Source organism: Oncorhynchus mykiss, chromosome 15 (assembly GCF_013265735.2).
Source record: "Oncorhynchus mykiss isolate Arlee chromosome 15, USDA_OmykA_1.1, whole genome shotgun sequence".
In the NCBI taxonomy this organism is placed as follows: domain Eukaryota; kingdom Metazoa; phylum Chordata; class Actinopteri; order Salmoniformes; family Salmonidae; genus Oncorhynchus; species Oncorhynchus mykiss.
Genome location: NC_048579.1, coordinates 73,031,619 through 73,051,779, shown reverse-complemented (window position 1 = coordinate 73,051,779; position 20,161 = coordinate 73,031,619). Strand labels below are relative to the sequence as shown.

General features: G+C 45.1%; 1 protein-coding gene across 13 annotated transcripts in view; it reads left to right on the top strand.

Moving 5' to 3' along the window:
- The window catches only part of LOC110490803 (serine/threonine-protein kinase WNK1), a 183,755-nt gene that overhangs the window by 91,191 nt on the left and 72,403 nt on the right, over nucleotides 1-20,161 (top strand). For 11 of the 13 annotated variants that reach the window (XM_036945329.1, XM_036945328.1, XM_036945325.1 and 8 more), the window contains exons 3-5: nucleotides 1,038-1,216; nucleotides 5,448-5,668; nucleotides 7,704-7,861. In XM_036945329.1, coding sequence (XP_036801224.1) covers nucleotides 1,038-1,216; nucleotides 5,448-5,668; nucleotides 7,704-7,861 — 558 coding nt within the window. The other 2 variants (XM_036945326.1, XM_036945327.1) reach the window with 2 other exon arrangements.

Genomic DNA, 20,161 nt, shown 5'->3' with positions numbered 1-20,161 from the left:
ATGTGGAAAAGAAAAGAGATGACGCAATGTTGTGCCAAGCCGATCTGGCCAGGGGGAGGTGACTGTGGGTGACTCACCTCTATAGGCCAGGGCCACACAGGGTGACTCTCCACTGGCCTTCTAACACCCCCCCCCCCACCCAGTCTGATTTAACACAAAGCTCATTACAGACCATTTATAGGGAGACTTCTGGTTTTACTATGCCATGATGAACTCTGACCTTAAAAGGGATACTTTGGGGTCCACCCAGAGTCAGATGAACTCGTGGATACCATTTTTATGTGTTTGCATGCGGTTTGAGGGAAATTGCTAACTTGCGTTAGCGCAATTGCTAACTCGCGGGCTAGCAGATACCCATAGACTTTCAGTCATTGCACTAACACTTGTTAGCATTGGCTCGAGAAACTACTTCTAACTTCCTTCATACTTGACACAGACCTTAAAATGGTATCAACTAGTTAATCTGATTCTGGGGAAGTTGTTAAAGGGCCTCATTGCTGAAAACCCCAAGTGTCCGTTTAGCAGGACCAAGCCTCTCGGCCACAAAGATAGTTCTAAACCACAAACATGGAATCTCCGTAAAACAAGTTAAACCCCTCAAACTCACTCTTTTTAAATGTACAGCAATGTTTATTCGTGTTTCCCTGACCGCAATGGCCGGTGCATATATGGTTTATGGTGCAGGCCAGCACTGGTATTCCCATTAAGTTAGAGGGACCCAGGCTGTTAAAATAGGACAACTGAGAAGTGTGTAGGTTCCCTAGCTAGTCTGTTTGTTTTTGTTTTCTCAGTTCTTCCTGTGTGGTTCATGGCTTGACTAGGCAGGGTTACTGTGAAACCCTGTCTTTGTGACAACTGCTGATGTAAAAAAAGGACTTTATGAACACTTGATTGATTGAGCGATTTGGTTTATTGATTGATTGGGTTCTGTCCTATACTTTAGGCTGGGTTATTGTAAAGCATTGTGTGTCAAGACAACTGGAAATGGAATGTGAAATCTATTGTTTGCTAGATGTTTCTCCTGCTCTCTCCGACAGGATCGTAAGCTGTCTAAGACGGAGCGTCAGAGGTTCAAGGAGGAGGCTGAGATGCTGAAGGGTCTGCAGCACCATAACATTGTACGCTTCTACGACTCCTGGGAGTCTCCCTCCAAAGGAAAGAACTCCAAGTGCATCGTGCTGGTCACAGAGCTAATGACATCAGGCACCCTCAAAACGTGAGTAGTACTGACAAGCTTGTACGCTTTTATATACACACACACACACACACACACACACACACACACACACACACTAAACATTTTGGTGAACATCCACCTCTCCAGTCGTCAACCTCTGCCGTCTCATCCCCCCTACTGTTGTTCTCTGCCACCAACGGAGATATGAAAATGTCAAAGGAAATGTCTTAATGTTATTTGTCCTTCTACTAAACCTTTTCCTTGTTCCATAACCTTCATATTATGCGTAGGCACATCTGCTAGTCAAAATAGGGCTTTGTGAGTGTTCCATAATAAGCACTTCACAGCTGTGTGTGAGCCCTGAGAGCAGAGTGGTACCTCTTAACAGGATGCTGTTGTCTCACCATGCCCAGGACGCATGTCCATCTCCCTACCTCCCTGCTGCTAGCTAGTCTACACTTGGTCTGGCACACTAGAGCCACACACAGGCACACACACATGACAAAACCCCTGACAATGTAGAGCGAACAGAAGCAGACAGGACAGGGGGTACCAGGCCAGTCAGGGTTGGGTCTGGCCCAGTGGTGTTTGTGGTAACAATAAAACCTGAATGTAGAGCAGACAGCTACAGTAGAAATGGGCAACGGACTGCGTGCCGCCCACCACCCCACCTTCCATGGGACTGATGCATTGTGGGAGAGCTGGGAGAGTTGCCCACCTGCCAGCTGCTGCTGCTGCAGATTCCTCACATTCTTGATAGAGAGGCGGAGGGAGCGAGCGAGACTGAGGTAAAGTTAGAGAGACAGGCAGACAGACAAAGTGAGGGGGAGGGGAGAGAGCGAGACAGACAGTGAGGATGGAGAGAGACAGAACGAGAGAGAGGATGGAGAGAGACAGAGAGACAGACAGTGAGGATGGAGAGAGACAGAGAGAGAGACAGACAGTGAGGATGGAGAGAGACAGAGACAGACAGTGAGGATGGAGAGAGACAGACAGTGAGGATGGAGAGAGACAGACAGTGAGGATGGAGAGAGACAGAGAACGAGAGACAGGATGGAGAGAGACAGAGAGAGAGACAGACAGTGAGGATGGAGAGAGACAGAGACAGAGACAGACAGTGAGGATGGAGAGAGACAGAGAACGAGAGAGAGCGACAGACAAAGACTAAACAAGAGGGTGTCAGTGTGGCTGCCTGTCCAATCTGCTGTGGTGTGGTACCAGTACTGACCATGTGGTGCTAGTCTGTCTGGGCCCACAACAGGACAGACAGTGCAGCTCAGGACTCTGGACCAGACCAGCAGCTCCCTCCTGTGGAAGAGTCAGTGTGCTGTGTCCCAAACGACTGTACCTTCACTATGGGGACGGTAACACTGTCATGGCCTAGATTATCCACTTCCTGTAACACTGTCATGGCCTAGATTATCTACTTCCTGTAACACTGTCATGGCCTAGATTATCCACTTCCTGTAACACTGTCACGGCCTAGATTATTCACTTCCTGTAACACTGTCATGGCCTACATTATCCACTGCTTGTGATATTGTCATGGCCTAGATTATCCACTTCCTGTAACACTGTGTCTGTTATGGAAGTAAGACTTGTATATGGCTATGAATTAAATGTGTGGAAAAACAGAAACTATCTTTAAAGCTGATGGAAGAAAAATATGAACTGATGGAAGGAAAAGTCCCATTTGAGGATTGTGTGGATGTTCTTCTCCATGTGGTACAGTATATTCTTTCATACAGCCCTCTCTCCTAGCAGCCGTACAGGCCTGGGCCAAGATCAGGGAGACACAAACAACTAAGTCCCCTGCCTGGGCCTACCTGGCTGTTAGTCACACTAGGTCATACTATAGTCCCAGGAGCTGTGCCATACTCCTCAGGAGGGCCAGAGAGCCTGGCACATGGCTGGGTGGGGTAGCAGGGCGGCAGGCTGGTGGTCTGGTCCACGTGGTTATCATCAACACCCACACAGCCATGAGGGGGAGGGGGAGGGGGGGGGGGGGGGTTCAACATGGGAGCCTGAGCCCAGTGCAGAAAGACAAGACACTGAGGTCTGGCACTGTAACACTCAGGGTACTGATCCAGATACACACATGTAGTCTAAACACAGGTGCACGTATACACACCAGGGATTTGTCTGCCATTTAAATCCTTGGGCGGGCCGCCTAAGTGTTTGTTCGGGCCTGCTAAGTCCAAACAGGGTTTTTAGAAATACATTTCTGGATGGACGTTTTCAGTGTAAACTTAAACAACTAAAACCAGATATATTATAAAGCATGTAGAAAATATTATGTATGTGTAATATCTATATAAACGCAAAAATACATTTTTCAGTACCCTGTCTTTCAAAGATAATTTGTTCAAATCCTAATAACTCCACATTGTAAGGGGTTAAAAAACTGTTTCCCATGCTTGTTCAATGAGCCATAAACAATTAATGAACATGCATCTGACGAACGGTCGCTAAGACACTAACAGCTTACAGACGGTAGGCAATTAAGGTCACAGTTATGAAATCTTAGGACACTAAAGAGGCCTTTCTACTGACTCTGAAAAACACCAAAAGAAAGACGCCCAGGGTCCCTCCTGTGAACATTCCTTAGGCATGCTGCAAGGAGGCATGAGAACTGCAGATGTGGCCAGGGCAATACATTGCAATGTCCGTACTGTGAGGCACCTAAGACCGCGCTACAGGGAGACAGAACGGACAGCTGATCATCCTCGCAGTGGCACACCACGTGTAACAACACCTGCACAGGATCAGTACATCCGAACATCACACCTGCGGGAAAGGTACAGGATGGCAACACCAGGAACGCACAATCCCTCCATCAGTGCTCAGACTGTCCAAAATAGGCTGAGAGAGGCTGGCCTGAGGGCTTGTAGGTCTGTTGTAAGGCAGGTTCTCACCAGACATCACCTGCAACAACATCGCCTATGGGCACAAACCCACCGTCGCTGGACCAGACAGGACTGGCAAAAAGTGCACTTCACTGACGAGTCGCGGTTTTGTCTCACCAGGGGTGATGGTCGGACTTGTGTTTATCGTCGAAGGAATGAGCGTTACACCAAGGCCTGTACTCTGGAGCGGGATCGATTTGGAGGTGGAGGGTCCGTCATGGTCTGGGGTGGTGTGTCACAGCATCATCGGACTGAGCTTGTTGTCATTGCAGGCAATCTCAACGCTGTGCGTTACAGGGAAGACATCCTCCTCCCTCATGTGGTACCCTTCCTGCAGGCTCATTCTGACATGACCCTCCAGCATGACAATGCCACCAGCCATACTGCTCGTTCTGTTTGTGATTTTCTGCAAGACAGGAATGTCAGTGTTCTGCCATGGCCAGCGAAGAGCCCGGATCTCAATCCCATTGAGCACATCTGGGACCTGTTGGATCGGAGGGTGAGGGCTAGAGCCATTACCCCCAGAAATGTCCGGGAAGGTCAGACAATCTGGAAAACTTCAAGAACTTTGAAAGTTTCTTCAAGTGCAGTCGCAAAAACCATCAAGCGCTATGATGAAACTGGCTCTCATGAGGACCGCCACAGGACAGGAAGACCCAGAGTTACCTCTGCTACCAACCTCAGAAATTGCAGCCCAAATAATTGCTTCACAGGAAGCAGGAGACTGCGTAAATCAGGCCTTCATGGTCGAATTGCTGCAAAGAAATCACTACTAAAAATCCTTTGGTTTGAGTCCAAATTTGAGATGTTTGGTTCCAACCGCTGTGTCTTTGTGGTTGAGAGAATGAAAAGGGTGGCTACTTTGAAGAATCTCAAATATACAATATATTTTGATTTGTGTAATACTGTTTTGGTTACTACATGATTCCATATATTTTATTTCATAGTTTTGATGTCTTTCTTATTCTACAATGTAGAAAATAGTAAAAAATAAAGAGAAAAAAAACCCTTGAATGAGTAGGTGTGTCCAAACTTTTGACTGGTCCTGTACATGAGACCAGTGATCACTCCTCATCAGTGACGGCTACTTTAATAATCATTAATCACCTGTAACACCTGATAGACATGTTACACCTCATCTCACCACTGCTTGTTTTATTGTAAAAGCTCATTTGTTCTCAACGCTTTACCTCACATTTATAATGATAACTGTTACTGGCTAAATGAATATTTAAAATGTGTTGTAGGTACTGTACATGAAGAGGTTCAAGGTGCTGAAGATGATGTTTCGTCAGCTACATCAGAACAACACTGGTTAGAAATGTCCCACAGTCTCATCACGGTTTGTTCTTATTGTGTTCTAGGTATCTGAAGCGGTTCAAGGTGATGAAGATCAAGGTTCTACGTAGCTGGTGTCGTCAGATCCTAAAGGGGCTCCACTTCCTCCACACCCGGGCCCCTCCCATCATTCACAGGGACCTGAAGTGTGACAACATCTTCATCACCGGCCCCACTGGCTCCGTCAAGATAGGAGACCTGGGATTGGCTACGCTCAAACGGGCGTCCTTCGCCAAGAGTGTCATAGGTACGTCCACATAGGCTGATTTACTGACATTTTAACCTTTTGACCCTTGACCTTTCACCTTCCACCCCAACACCTGTGTCAAAGCCAGATCCATTCCCTCGTCCTTTCCGACCTCCCCACAGATGGTTGAATTTAAAATATATTAGGATTTAAATGGACACCTTCTGGAATGGAATGTGAGGGTTTCGGGTGACGGGGTTGGAAGGACTGGATAAAAGTAAAATATATTTAAAATTCATTCCTGACTTCTTTTTTAAGTGTTTAAGATTCCAACCACTGTTTGTCGTAAGCCGACCACAGGTTTTCAGCGCCTGGCTCTCCCTGACCGTAGTACTCCGTGGGCCTCCAGTTTCCTCCAGGGCTGGTTGTGTTTGACTGGTCTGGCGGTGAAACTGGGGAGCCACCCCGGCTCTGCTGTGCCATCCAGTTCCCTGTTTTAACAAGGGGAAAACACCGTTTTGGTCTCTGTTCCCCCATCTGAAAACAATCAGTTACGCCAGAAAAAGCTAATTGAAATTCATATTAGGCAGGTGAAAGCACTCTAACTTTCCATAAACTGCAGTGTGTTGGAGCTTGTAAATTGCCCTAATGACAGCAGGTCTTTAGCCACATCGTGAAATCCCACAAATGTTGATAAATAAATGTGTAGTTTTCCCCTCTTGTGGGTAAAAACCATATTTTCTCTTTGGGTTTGGGTGGAGACCTGTGGTTTGTTTACTTTAAGCCTGATTTAAAATCTAAGATGCACATGCTGCCAATGATAATGAATGTTCCTGAAATGGCCCCCTATTCACTATGTAGTGCACTACTTTTGAACAGTGCCCGTAGTACTCCGTGGGCCTCCAGTTTCCTCCAGGGCTGGTTGTGTTTGACTGGTCTCGGGGTGAAACTGGTAAGGGCTCTTGTCAAAAGTAACGCACTATATAGGGAATAGGGGACCATTTCAGATGCAGTAACATCTCTCTCTCTCTCTCTGAAATGTTTTCCTCGTGGGTTTCGTGTTCTCCCCCTCAGCGTTTTAAGATCACCCGATACGGCCATCTCTCTCTGCTCATCTAGCTTTTTCCCCTTAATCAACCTGTTTTCTTTTTGGTCTATCTATGCTCTTTGAGTATTTAAAACATGCAGGCTCTCCCTCATTCTGCAGTACTGGGTAATCATATCATATGTACTGCAGTCACAGTAAGTGGTTCTGGTAAGTGAAAATAAACATTAAATAAACATTTCCCAAAAAAATCTAAATAATAGTTTTTCTGTGTAAAGACCTTTGCTTCTTACCAGTGTCACCAGGTGCACGGAACAGAGCTGTTTAGTTCAGTCTGTAGCTATGGGATGGGCTTTATCTCAGGGCCTAACCAACCTACTCTAACCTTTTGCTTCCAACAGGTCAACTAACAGGTAAGTGACACTAAGACATGTATCGTGTTTCTCTGTGAAAGGTGAGGTTTTGACACAAGTTAGTTCCATAGCTACGTTGATAACCGTACCAGTAGGACAAATGTAGTAATAAAGGCCCTCGATTGGCTATTTCAGACTCAGCTGTTACAAAGCTATCCAATCAGGCGTTTGTGTCTGAATGGGGAGGGGATTGAACTTACATTTACCTGTCTGTCTGGCTAACAACCTGTCGTCCTCTCAACCCCTCTCCTGTTTGAGTCTTCTCTAACCAGACTGCTCCCAATTGCTTGATTACAAAGTATCAGCACAAGGGCCAATCAGCATGTTCTGTGCACCTGTCTCCCCCTTCTCTCTCTTAGCCCCAATAAAAGGCCTTACAGAGAAAAACTTGTGCTTGTTTCAATTCTGACTAAACTGAAGCTTCCCCCTTCTCTTTTATTTATTTTGCTCCCACCATTCCCCCTCTCCGCTCTCTCTTCTGTCTCTCTCCTCGCAGGTGGTACGTCGGCGGCCTGTCCCGTGGCTTTGTCCTTTCCTCCTCTCCCCTCTGGCCCTCTTGGGTGAGTTGGGCCGGAGGAGACACAGCAGTGTGAGGCACAGAGAGTTCTGAACCCGTTCCGTTTTGATCCGTTTCAAGGTACCCCAGAGTTCATGGCCCCTGAGATGTATGAGGAGAAGTACGACGAGTCAGTGGATGTGTATGCCTTTGGGATGTGCATGCTGGAGATGGCCACCTCAGAGTACCCCTACTCCGAGTGCCAGAACGCTGCACAGATCTACCGCCGAGTCACCAGCGTAAGTGTCCTCCATCTTAAAATTCCTTGGTCCAGCCCCTCCCCCCTCCATCCTCTCCCCCCTCCATCCTCTCCCCTTCTGGATGTCATTGCCAATTACACTCTCTTCTAGCTGCCCTTCCTCTCCTCTTCTCCACCCTCTCTCTAGTTTTTTTTCTTGTTCTGTGTCTCTCTGTGTCTCTCATTCCTCTGGGTTGCAGTCAGTCTCACATACACTAGGCCTGTATGTGTCTGTGTGGTTTGTTCTTTATGGTCTCAGTCGATCATAAAGCTCATGTTTGATCACTGGGGAGGAGGACTCCACGTCCTCATCCACCTCCCCTCCCCCCGGGGGCAGGGAGTTTAACACACACACACACACACACACACACACCCTCCTTGCTTTGTGCCGCCAGGTATTCTCCATTCCCCTATAGTCACCCAGCCAACCCCAGCAAGCAGCATATAATTTACGGTGTTGAGATTGGGGAACCATTCTGCCTCCGCAGTTTCGACATAACTTCCACCATTCAGATGTCTGCCATAGGCTGTTGAACTGGGACTCTGACACTGGGAGGAGCGTCTAGCTTTGATATGGTCAAGTTTTTACAAGGATTCAACAGTCCAACTCTGAATGGGACTAATAACGAATAATGACGTTGTAGATGTTATCTGACTTTTACTGTTGCTAGTCTGGTTGCCAGGGAACGACCGCTTCACTCCACTACAGAATCCAGGCCTGTATTCACATACAGCACATCACATTGTATTGGTTGTAACTGAGATGTTTACAATAGTTCCCCTAATGTGCTGGTCTCGCCAGTTTGCTGATTTGGTAAACATATAGATCCGGAGACCTAGCTGACCCAATTGTAGTACTATCACCAAGCACTGAGAATGAGGAAGGCCTTCCTGAGTGCAGAGAGGACATTTGAGTCTTGTTATTCCTCATCATCAGTGGCTGTGTGACGAGGCATGGCCTTTCTGTGCTAACCTGTTCCCAGATCTGTTGGTGCTGACTCGCCAACTGACTGCACAAACAGATCTGGGACCAGGCTAGTCCTGTGCTTACTGCCTCTCCTCTGTATAATCTCCCTAGGTTCCCTCTGCCTGCGCCACCCCACATCTCTTTATCTCATCTGTTATTAACTGATGACCTTTCATTTTCTATTTTCTCTTTCCTCAAATTGGGTTGTTTCCTCTCCGGCCTGGTAAAATAGAAGCAGTCATGAGCTTCTGTCTGGTTTAGATGGAGCCGTGGCCACGGTCACAAGATGCTACTGCTATAGATGGAAAAAGAGGAAGGCTTTCTGACTGTCCCAAACTACACCCTATGTCCTATGTACAGTAGTGCACTACTTTTGACCAGGGCCCATGGCACCCTAGGGGACAAACCCAGAGGCTCAGTGAGGGATTCTGTGAAGGTCACCAGTAGGGGGAGATGGTGGGTCTACTGTGCTGTGGTGTGTTCTTATTTTAAGAGAAGTAGAGGGCAAACCTGTCTGCATTCCATGCTTCCTCAGCTGCTTCTGTAGATCACAGACGGTTCTGTGATTTGTCCAGACAGCGTTTACTGACCTCAAGTGTGGGAATTCCTCAGTCAACCAGTAAAGCCAGTATAGGCAGGCTAACCCCCACACTGGTGAAATCATTCTGCAGGAAGAGCAATCCTGAAACACTCCAAATACCATAGAGGTTTTGCTCTACGTTCTGTTCCGAATCACTTTTCTTCAATTACCTAAAGCCAAAAACTCAGTCCTCCAGTTGTCCTCAGTGTCAGCAAGGCTCTCTCTCTGTCATGTCTTCAACACACAGACAGGCCCCATCTCCCACTGTCACTCACTGACTTCCCCTCCTCTCTGACTCCTCTGTACCGGCTCCCCCGCCTCTGTACCCCCGCCCCTCCTCTGTACCCCCGCCCCCGCCTCCGTACCGACTCCCCCCTCCTCCTCTGTACCGACTCCCCCCTCCTCCTCTGTACCGACTCCCCCTCCTCCTCTGTACCGACTCCCCCTCCTACTCTGTACCGACTCCCCCTCCTCCTCTGTACCGACTCCCCCTCCTCCTCTGTACCGACTCCCCCTCCTCCTCTGTACCGACTCCCCCCTCCTCCTCTGTACCGACTCCCCCCTCCTCCTCTGTACCGACTCCCCCCTCCTCCTCTGTACCGACTCCCCCCTCCTCCTCTGTACCGACTCCCCCCTCCTCCTCTGTACCGACTCCCCCCTCTGTACCGACTCCCCCCTCCTCTGTACCGACTCCCCCCTCCTCTGTACCGGCTCCCCCCCTCCTCTGTACCGGCTCCCCCCCTCCTCTGTACCGGCTCCCCCCCTCCTCTGTACCCCCCCCCCCCCCCCCCCCCCCCCCCCCTCACAGGATATCCTGTCCATCCTAAGGGGCCACAGAATCCCAGGGAGAGAGGAAGGACACAGCCCTCATGTTAGCTGTGAAGGGCTTCCATAATGGCCTGTTGGAAAGGGGACTGTGGAGAGTTGTAGACAGCAGCTGAAGGATGCCACCCTGCTTGGTATTCTAGTGGACAGGGGCTGGCAGGAAGACATTCTCTGAGGGGAGACTGGACTATGTGTTGGGGGCTGCCCTCCCCTTTACACCAGTTCATCCGTTAAGCTTTGATCCCTCCTTATAGTCCTGGAGGTGTTTTAATCACACGACACAACTCTGCAACCAGAAACACTTGTAGGGATGGCCGGGTGGATGGCCGGGTGGATGGCCGGGTGGATGGGAAATGTAATCAATGTCTTTTTGTGTTACTGCCATGAGATGATCTCATCATGCAGACAGATGTGACAGTCTTTTTTTTTTCTTCTCTTTGACTGATCTCGTCATTGTGATATGTGTTTACATAACCCTGCTGGTCAAAACCAAGCTCCCATGTACTCAGAATTACTCCATGTAATCAGTGTAAGTCTATAGTAAGGTTTTTAGGAAATCCCAATGATGTTTAAGTACAGGACAGACAGACGGCTAGTCAGTGATGAACCGTGCTTATTGACCGTCATGGCTGATTGCGGTGGTGGGTGACCTCAGCTTTAAGGGTCACCACACAGGGTTGTCTGGGAGACGTAAATCCTGTGTTATGATAATGACAGAGCAGCTTCCCTGGACCCCCCCCCCAGTCACTGTGACTCTGCATGCCATTCCCCTGTGGGATCAGAGTAGGGATTTGTCATGGGAATACAGGACTATTAATACTTGAACCGTCTATCAGATTGGTATGGATTTTAGCTGCTTGGAACTAACGTGTAACCTATGGCATTTCCTTGGATGTGGTAAAGAGGAATCAATGTGAGCTGAAGTAACCAAGAGAGGTCAATGGACCAATTGGGAATCAATCCCGTTACTCCAACTCAGTGATCCATCACATTACTTCTTGGAGGTATTTTGCTTTGGGAAAGTTGTGTGGATACATCATGTCAGGTTAGAAATTGGCTTCATGTGAAGTACTGAAGTTAAAAATGAAGTCCTTTGACTCTTAGACAGACTGTGTCAGTGACTATAGAGCTGCAACCCAAGACTTACACACACACACACACACAATCCAGACCGTGTCTGGATGACGCTGATGGTATATAATGACCCAGCGTGCTCCCGTCTCTCTCCCCCGTCACTCTCCCCCGTCACTCTGTTCTCCCAGCTCTGTAGACCGACTCTTATTACAGCCTCCTGCCTCAGACTGTTACCCTCAGTGACAGTTCCACTGGCTGCGTCCCAAACGCCACCTATATAGTGCACTACAATTTGACCAGGGCCCATCTAGGAAATAGGGTGTCATTTGGTACACAGAAGCCTGCTCCCAGTCCAGTCATTTGGTACACAGCAGCTTGCTCCCAGTCCAGTCATTTGGTACACAGCAGCTTGCTCCCAGTCCAGTCATTTGGTACACAGCAGCTTGCTCCCAGTCCAGTCATTTGGTACACAGCAGCTTGCTCCCAGGCCAGTCATTTGGTACACAGCAGCTTGCTCCCAGGCCAGTCATTTGGTACACAGCAGCTTGCTCCCAGTCCAGTCATTTGGTACACAGCAGCTTGCTCCCAGGCCAGTCATTTGATACACAGCAGCTTGCTCCCAGGCCAGTCATTTGGTACACAGCAGCTTGCTCCCAGTCCAGTCATTTGGTACACAGCAGCTTGCTCCCAGTCCAGTCATTTGGTACACAGCAGCTTGCTCCCAGTCCAGTCATTTGGTACACAGCAGCTTGCTCCCAGGCCAGTCATTTGGTACACAGCAGCTTGCTCCCAGTCCAGTCATTTGGTACACAGCAGCTTGCTCCCAGTCCAGTCATTTGGTACACAGCAGCTTGCTCCCAGTCCAGTCATTTGGTACACAGCAGCTTGCTCCCAGTCCAGTCATTTGGTACACAGCAGCTTGCTCCCAGTCCAGTCATTTGGTACACAGCAGCTTGCTCCCAGTCCAGTCATTTGGTACACAGCAGCTTGCTCCCAGTCCAGTCATTTGGTACACAGCAGCTTGCTCCCAGTCCAGTCATTTGGTACACAGCAGCTTGATCCCAGGCCAGTCATTTGGCACACAGCAGCTTGCTCCCAGGCCAGTCATTTGGTACACAGCAGCTTGCTCCCAGTCCAGTCATTTGTATATAATGTCCGGGGTATTTTCATCCCTTTGTTTGTTTGCTGGAGAGCTGGACTATTTAAATCTGCCAGACCGGACAGACGGATTCTTAAGAGCAATTTAAATAAAACATCAGTTTATATATGAATTCTACTGTGAAGTATAAACGGAACGCACAGCTTTGAGAACTGACGTTAACGCTCAAATTATAAAGAGCTGGGAAGTCAAGTCAACGGCCAAGTGCAGTCAGAACGTTAGGTTGGAATAATACCGGGACATTTAGCACATGATGATCATGACCCTTCAGGGTAACAGCTGTTTGGAAGATGAAGAGCTGTTTGGAAGATGAAGAGCTGTTTGGAAGATGAAGAGCTGTTTTGACATTTCTGCATGTTTTGGTGGGATGGAGTTTTGACCTTCCATGGTGACATCACCATGCGCTAAATTAGTTAATAGACCAATAAGAAAGAGTTCCAAACCTCTCTGCCAATATTGGCAAAAATAAAAAATGAATCCTCCCCACGCAGAACACTTCCAGACAGTTCTAGTAAAATTCTTGCTTGAGAAATGTCTCTTTGCTAAGAAACTATATTTTTGCTTCTTTTTGACCAATTTAATTGAAAACAAATGACTAAGGCACTTATTTGTTACCCAGAAAGGATTTGGTATTGAGATAAAAGCTGATGTATTGGACTTTTTTAACCTGTTGCGTCTACCAAACCCGGATCCGGGATTCTATTTACAGACCTAAGCTCATTACCATAACGCAACGTTAACTATTCATGAAAATCGCAAATGAAATGAAATAAATATGCCATCTCTCAAGCTTAGCCTTTTGTAAACAACACTGTCATCTCAGATTTTCAAAATATGCTTCTCAACCATAGGAAAACAATCATTTGTGTAAAAGTGGCTAGCTAGCGTAGCATTTAGCGTTAGCATTAGCGTTAGCATCCAGCACGCAAGATTTCAACAAAAACATAAAAGCCTTCAAATAAAATAATTTACCTTTGAAGAACTTTGGATGTTTTCAATGAGGAGACTCTCAGTTAGATAGCAGATGCTCAGTTTTTCCAAAAAAGATTCTTTGTGAATTCGAAATAGCTCCGTTTTCTACATCACATTTGGCTACCAAAAAAAAAACGAAAATTCAGTCCTCAAAACGCAAACTTTTTTCCAAATTAACTCCATAATTTTGACTGAAAACATGGCAAACGTTGTTTAGAATCAATCCTCAAGGTGTTTTTCACATATCTCTTCAATGATATATCGTTCGTGGAAGCATGGTTTCTCCCCTCAATCAAATGGAAAAGTACAAGCAGCTGGCGTTTGCGCACCGAATTCCACGCAGGACACCAGGCGGACACTTGGAAAATGTAGTCTCTTATGGTCAATCTTCCAATGATATGCCTACAAATACGTCACAATGCTGCTAACACCTTGGGGGAACGACAGAAAGTGTAGGCTCATTCCTTGCGCAATCACAGCCATATAAGGAGACAATGGAAAACAGAGCTTCAGAGATTCTGCTCATTTCCTGGTTGACGCATCATCTTGGTTTCGCCTGTAGAATGAGTTCTGGGGCACTTACAGACAATATCTTTGCAGATTCTGAAACTTCAGAGTGTTTTCTTTCAAAAACTGTCAAGAATATGCATAGTCAAGCATCTTTTCGTGACAAAATATCGCGCATTTTTATCCAAAAATGAAATAGCGCCCCTAGAGATCAAAGAGGTTAAGATCATAATTAGTCCTTTTCTCTTTCCACAATGGGGTGATTCTCCATTGACTAAGTGACAATTTGACTTAATTGGAAGACAGGATTCCCCCTAACATACCTAGCTAGTCCACCCACACCGTCATCACATCAAGTCTCTCCACCCTCCCTCTGCCTCTGGTCTTTTGTAAAGCATTTTAAATGTACCTTTTAATGTCTCTCTCCATTGTTGGCTGTCCTGTGAGGGGGCAGAAAGGAACCAGCATGTAACCGGCTTAATGGACCTCTATTCACTGTGAGAGTTTCACCCGTAATGAGGCCTTTTTAATCACCCTGTTATTGGAATACCGGTCCTCCTTAATTCCATTACCTCTTCCGCTGTCATCCCTTACTTTGTTTGGCCCCAGGAATCTCTAGGAGGTGTGTGTGTGTGTGTGTGTGTGTGTGTGTGTGTGTGTGTGTGTGTGTGTGTGTGTGTGTGTGTAATGTTATATAAGCACAGGTTCTAGATTGGAGGGACAGGGGGGGGTTGGTAAAGACTGAGAAGCCACTGTGTTGAGAACTGTAAAGGACAGAGCCTGCAGAACTCAATGTACCAGGTTACAAGAGTTTAGTGAGTCCAACTCTCTCTGTTTGTCGGACCTGTCTTTCACTCTCACATCCCGGTAAGTCTCTTCCTCAATCTCTTTTTCTCTCTTTCTGTCTCTACCTTTCTCTGGAACTTTTTCTTCTCTACTGTTTTGACAGTTTTCTTTTTATACGACTGTCTGATGGGGGGGTGGTATGTGGGGGGGGGGGGTACTGCAGAGAAGAGACTGAGGTAGGAAGAGGAAGGCTTTGGTTCGTTGAGTTATTTCTTTATTAGTCTCTGTGTTTGAGTCTGTGTTCATGGCTCCTATTCCCATCAATGTTTCTGGGTTCAGGTTATATTGATCAACTTGGTATGAGGAGGATGACTTGCCTTGGGTTCAGGTTATATTGATCAACTTGGTATGAGGAGGATGACTTGCCTTGGGTTCAGGTTATATTGATCAACTTGGTATGAGGAGGATGACTTGCCTTGGGTTCAGGTTATATTGATTAACTTGGTATGAGGAGGATGACTTGCCTTGGGTTCAGGTTATATTGATCAACTTGGTATGAGGAGGATGACTTGCCTTGGGTTCAGGTTATATTGATCAACTTGGTATGAGGAGGATGACTTGCCTTGGGTTCAGGTTATATTGATCAACTTGGTATGAGGAGGATGACTTGCCTTGGGTTCAGGTTATATTGATCAACTTGGTATGAGGAGGATGACTTGCCTTGGGTTCAGGTTATATTGATCAACTTGGTATGAGGAGGATGACTTGCCTTGGGTTCAGGTTATATTGATCAACTTGGTATGAGGAGGATGACTTGCCTTGGGTTCAGGTTATATTGATCAACTTGGTATGAGGAGGATGACTTGCCTTGGGTTCAGGTTATATTGATCAACTTGGTATGAGGAGGATGACTTGCCTTGGGTTCAGGTTATATTGATCAACTTGGTATGAGGAGGATGACTTGCCTTGGGTTCAGGTTATATTGATCAACTTGGTATCAGGAGGATGACTTGCCTTGGGTTCAGGTTATATTGATCAACTTGGTATGAGGAGGATGACTTGCCTTGGGTTCAGGTTGAATCAGAGATGGGTAAGGGAGTTGCTGTTACAAGAAAATGTTCAGAGTATGAAACATCTAGCACACTGAATCAGGTGAATCAGTCCCTGGTCCTATGACACTTAGAGTACTGTCCGGTTATACGGTCAGTCCCTGGTCCTATCACACTTAGAGTACTGTCCGGTTATACGGTCAGTCCCTGGTCCTATCACTCTTAGAGTACTGTCCGGTTATACGGTCAGTCCCTGGTCCTATCACTCTTAGAGTACTGTCCGGTTATACGGTCAGTCCCTGGTCCTATCACACTTAGAGTACTGTCCGGTTATACGGTCAGTCCCTGGTCCTATCACTCTTAGAGTACTGTCCGGTTATACGGTCAGTCCCTGGTCCTATCACTCTTAGAGTACTGTCCGGTTATACGGTCAGTCCCTGGTCCTATCACACTTAGAATACTGTCAGGTTATACGGTCAGTCCCTGGTCCTATCACTCTTAGAGTACTGTCCGGTTATACGGTCAGTCCCTGGTCCTATCACTCTTAGAGTACTGTCCGGTTATACGGTCAGTCCCTGGTCCTATCACACTTAGAATACTGTCAGGTTATACGGTCAGTCCCTGGTCCTATCACTCTTAGAGTACTGTCCGGTTATACGGTCAGTCCCTGGTCCTATCACTCTTAGAGTACTGTCCGGTTATACGGTCAGTCCCTGGTCCTATCACTCTTAGAGTACTGTCCGGTTATACGGTCAGTCCCTGGTCCTATCACACTTAGAGTACTGTCAGGACCAGGGACTGACTGTATAACCTATCACACTTAGAGTACTGTCCGGTTATACGGTCATCTACAGCAAAGAAAGATGTATACAAAAAGCTCCAAATCACTCAAATGCATCAGAATCTCTCATGGCTTCACGTTGAAAACAAATTACTATCCAGTCTTCTGATTTTCTTTAGGAATGTTATTTAAAAGAAAATAAAAAAATGTTTTATTTTTTTTTATTATTTTTTTTATAAACAGTATTTTCAGGTCAGTTAGTACATACTAGCAACACACATAACCACTAAACCAGACAGGCAACCCAAGCCAAGGACAAACTGACTTGAATATACAGTTCAATACAGAGCCATAGCTGAATGGAACTCTGTACCAATCCACATTTCTAGCTGAATGGAACTCTTTACCAATCCATATTTCTAGCTGAATGGAACTCTTTACCAATCCATATTTCTAGCTGAATGGAACTCTGTACCAATCCACATTTCTAGCTGAATGGAACTCTTTACCAATCCATATTTCTAGCTGAATGGAACTCTGTACCAATCCATATTTCTAGCTGAATGGAACTCTGTACCAATCCACATTTCTAGCTGAATGGAACTCTTTACCAATCCATATTTCTAGCTGAATGGAACTCTGTACCAATCCATATTTCTAGCTGAATGGAACTCTGTACCAATCCATATTTCTAGCTGAATGGAACTCTGTACCAATCCATATTTCTAGCTGAATGGAACTCTTTACCAATCCATATTTCTAGCTGAATGGAACTCTTTACCAATCCATATTTCTCAGCTGAAAGGAACTCTTTACCAATCCATATTTCTAGCTGAATGGAACTCTTTACCAATCCATATTTCTAGCTGAATGGAACTCTTTACCAATCCATATTTCTAGCTGAATGGAACTCTTTACCAATCCATATTTCTAGCTGAATGGAACTCTTTACCAATCCATATTTCTAGCTGAATGGAACTCTTTACCAATCCATATTTCTAGCTGAATGGAACTCTTTACCAATCCATATTTCTCAGCTGAATGGAACTCTTTACCAATCCATATTTCTCAGCTGAATGGAACTCTTTACCAATCCATATTTCTAGCTGAATGGAACTCTTTACCAATCCATATTTCTCAGCTGAAAGGAACTCTTTACCAATCCATATTTCTCAGCTGAATGGAACTCTTTACCAATCCATATTTCTAGCTGAATGGAACTCTTTACCAATCCATATTTCTAGCTGAATGGAACTCTTTACCAATCCATATTTCTAGCTGAATGGAACTCTTTACCAATCCATATTTCTAGCTGAATGGAACTCTTTACCAATCCATATTTCTAGCTGAATGGAACTCTTTACCAATCCATATTTCTCAGCTGAAAGGAACTCTTTACCAATCCATATTTCTAGCTGAATGGAACTCTTTACCAATCCATATTTCTAGCTGAATGGAACTCTTTACCAATCCATATTTCTAGCTGAATGGAACTCTTTACCAATCCATATTTCTAGCTGAATGGAACTCTTTACCAATCCATATTTCTAGCTGAATGGAACTCTTTACCAATCCGTATTTCTAGCTGAATGGAACTCTTTACCAATCCATATTTCTAGCTGAATGGAACTCTTTACCAATCCATATTTACAGCTGAATGGAACTCTTTACCAATCCATATTTCTAGCTGAATGGAACTCTTTACCAATCCATATTTCTAGCTGAATGGAACTCTTTACCAATCCATATTTCTCAGCTGAAAGGAACTCTTTACCAATCCATATTTACAGCTGAATGGAACTCTTTACCAATCCATATTTCTAGCTGAATGGAACTCTTTACCAATCCATATTTCTAGCTGAATGGAACTCTTTACCAATCCATATTTCTCAGCTGAAAGGAACTCTTTACCAATCCATATTTCTCAGCTGAATGGAACTCTTTACCAATCCATATTTCTAGCTGAATGGAACTCTTTACCAATCCATATTTCTAGCTGAATGGAACTCTTTACCAATCCATATTTCTAGCTGAATGGAACTCTTTACCAATCCATATTTCTAGCTGAATGGAACTCTTTACCAATCCATATTTCTAGCTGAATGGAACTCTTTACCAATCCATATTTCTAGCTGAATGGAACTCTTTACCAATCCATATTTCTAGCTGAATGGAACTCTTTACCAATCCATATTTACAGCTGAATGGAACTCTTTACCAATCCATATTTCTCAGCTGAATGGAACTCTTTACCAATCCATATTTACAGCTGAATGGAACTCTTTACCAATCCATATTTACAGCTGAATGGAACTCTTTACCAATCCATATTTCTAGCTGAATTGAACTCTTTACCAATCCATATTTCTCAGCTGAATGGAACTCTTTACCAATCCATATTTCTAGCTGAATGGAACTCTTTACCAATCCATATTTCTAGCTGAATGGACCTCTTTACCAATCCATATTTCTCAGCTGAATGGAACTCTTTACCAATCCATATTTCTAGCTGAATGGACCTCTTTACCAATCCATATTTCTAGCTGAATGGACCTCTTTACCAATCCATATTTCTCAGCTGAATGGAACTCTTTACCAATCCATATTTCTAGCTGAATGGAACTCTTTACCAATCCATATTTCTAGCTGAATGGACCTCTTTACCAATCCATATTTCTAGCTGAATGGAACTCTTTACCAATCCATATTTCTCAGCTGAATGGAACTCTTTACCAATCCATATTTCTAGCTGAATGGACCTCTTTACCAATCCATATTTCTAGCTGAATGGAACTCTTTACCAATCCATATTTCTAGCTGAATGGAACTCTTTACCAATCCATATTTCTAGCTGAATGGAACTCTTTACCAATCCATATTTCTAGCTGAATGGAACTCTTTACCAATCCATATTTCTATCTGAATGGAACTCTTTACCAATCCATATTTCTAGCTGAATGGACCTCTTTACCAATCCATATTTCTAGCTGAATGGAACTCTTTACCAATCCATATTTCTAGCTGAATGGAACTCTTTACCAATCCACATTTCTAGCTGAATGGAACTCTTTACCAATCCATATTTCTAGCTGAATGGACCTCTTTACCAATCCATATTTCTCAGCTGAATGGAACTCTTTACCAATCCATATTTCTAGCTGAATGGACCTCTTTACCAATCCATATTTCTAGCTGAATGGACCTCTTTACCAATCCATATTTCTCAGCTGAATGGAACTCTTTACCAATCCATATTTCTAGCTGAATGGAACTCTTTACCAATCCATATTTCTAGCTGAATGGACCTCTTTACCAATCCATATTTCTAGCTGAATGGAACTCTTTACCAATCCATATTTCTCAGCTGAATGGAACTCTTTACCAATCCATATTTCTAGCTGAATGGACCTCTTTACCAATCCATATTTCTAGCTGAATGGAACTCTTTACCAATCCATATTTCTAGCTGAATGGAACTCTTTACCAATCCATATTTCTAGCTGAATGGAACTCTTTACCAATCCATATTTCTAGCTGAATGGAACTCTTTACCAATCCATATTTCTATCTGAATGGAACTCTTTACCAATCCATATTTCTA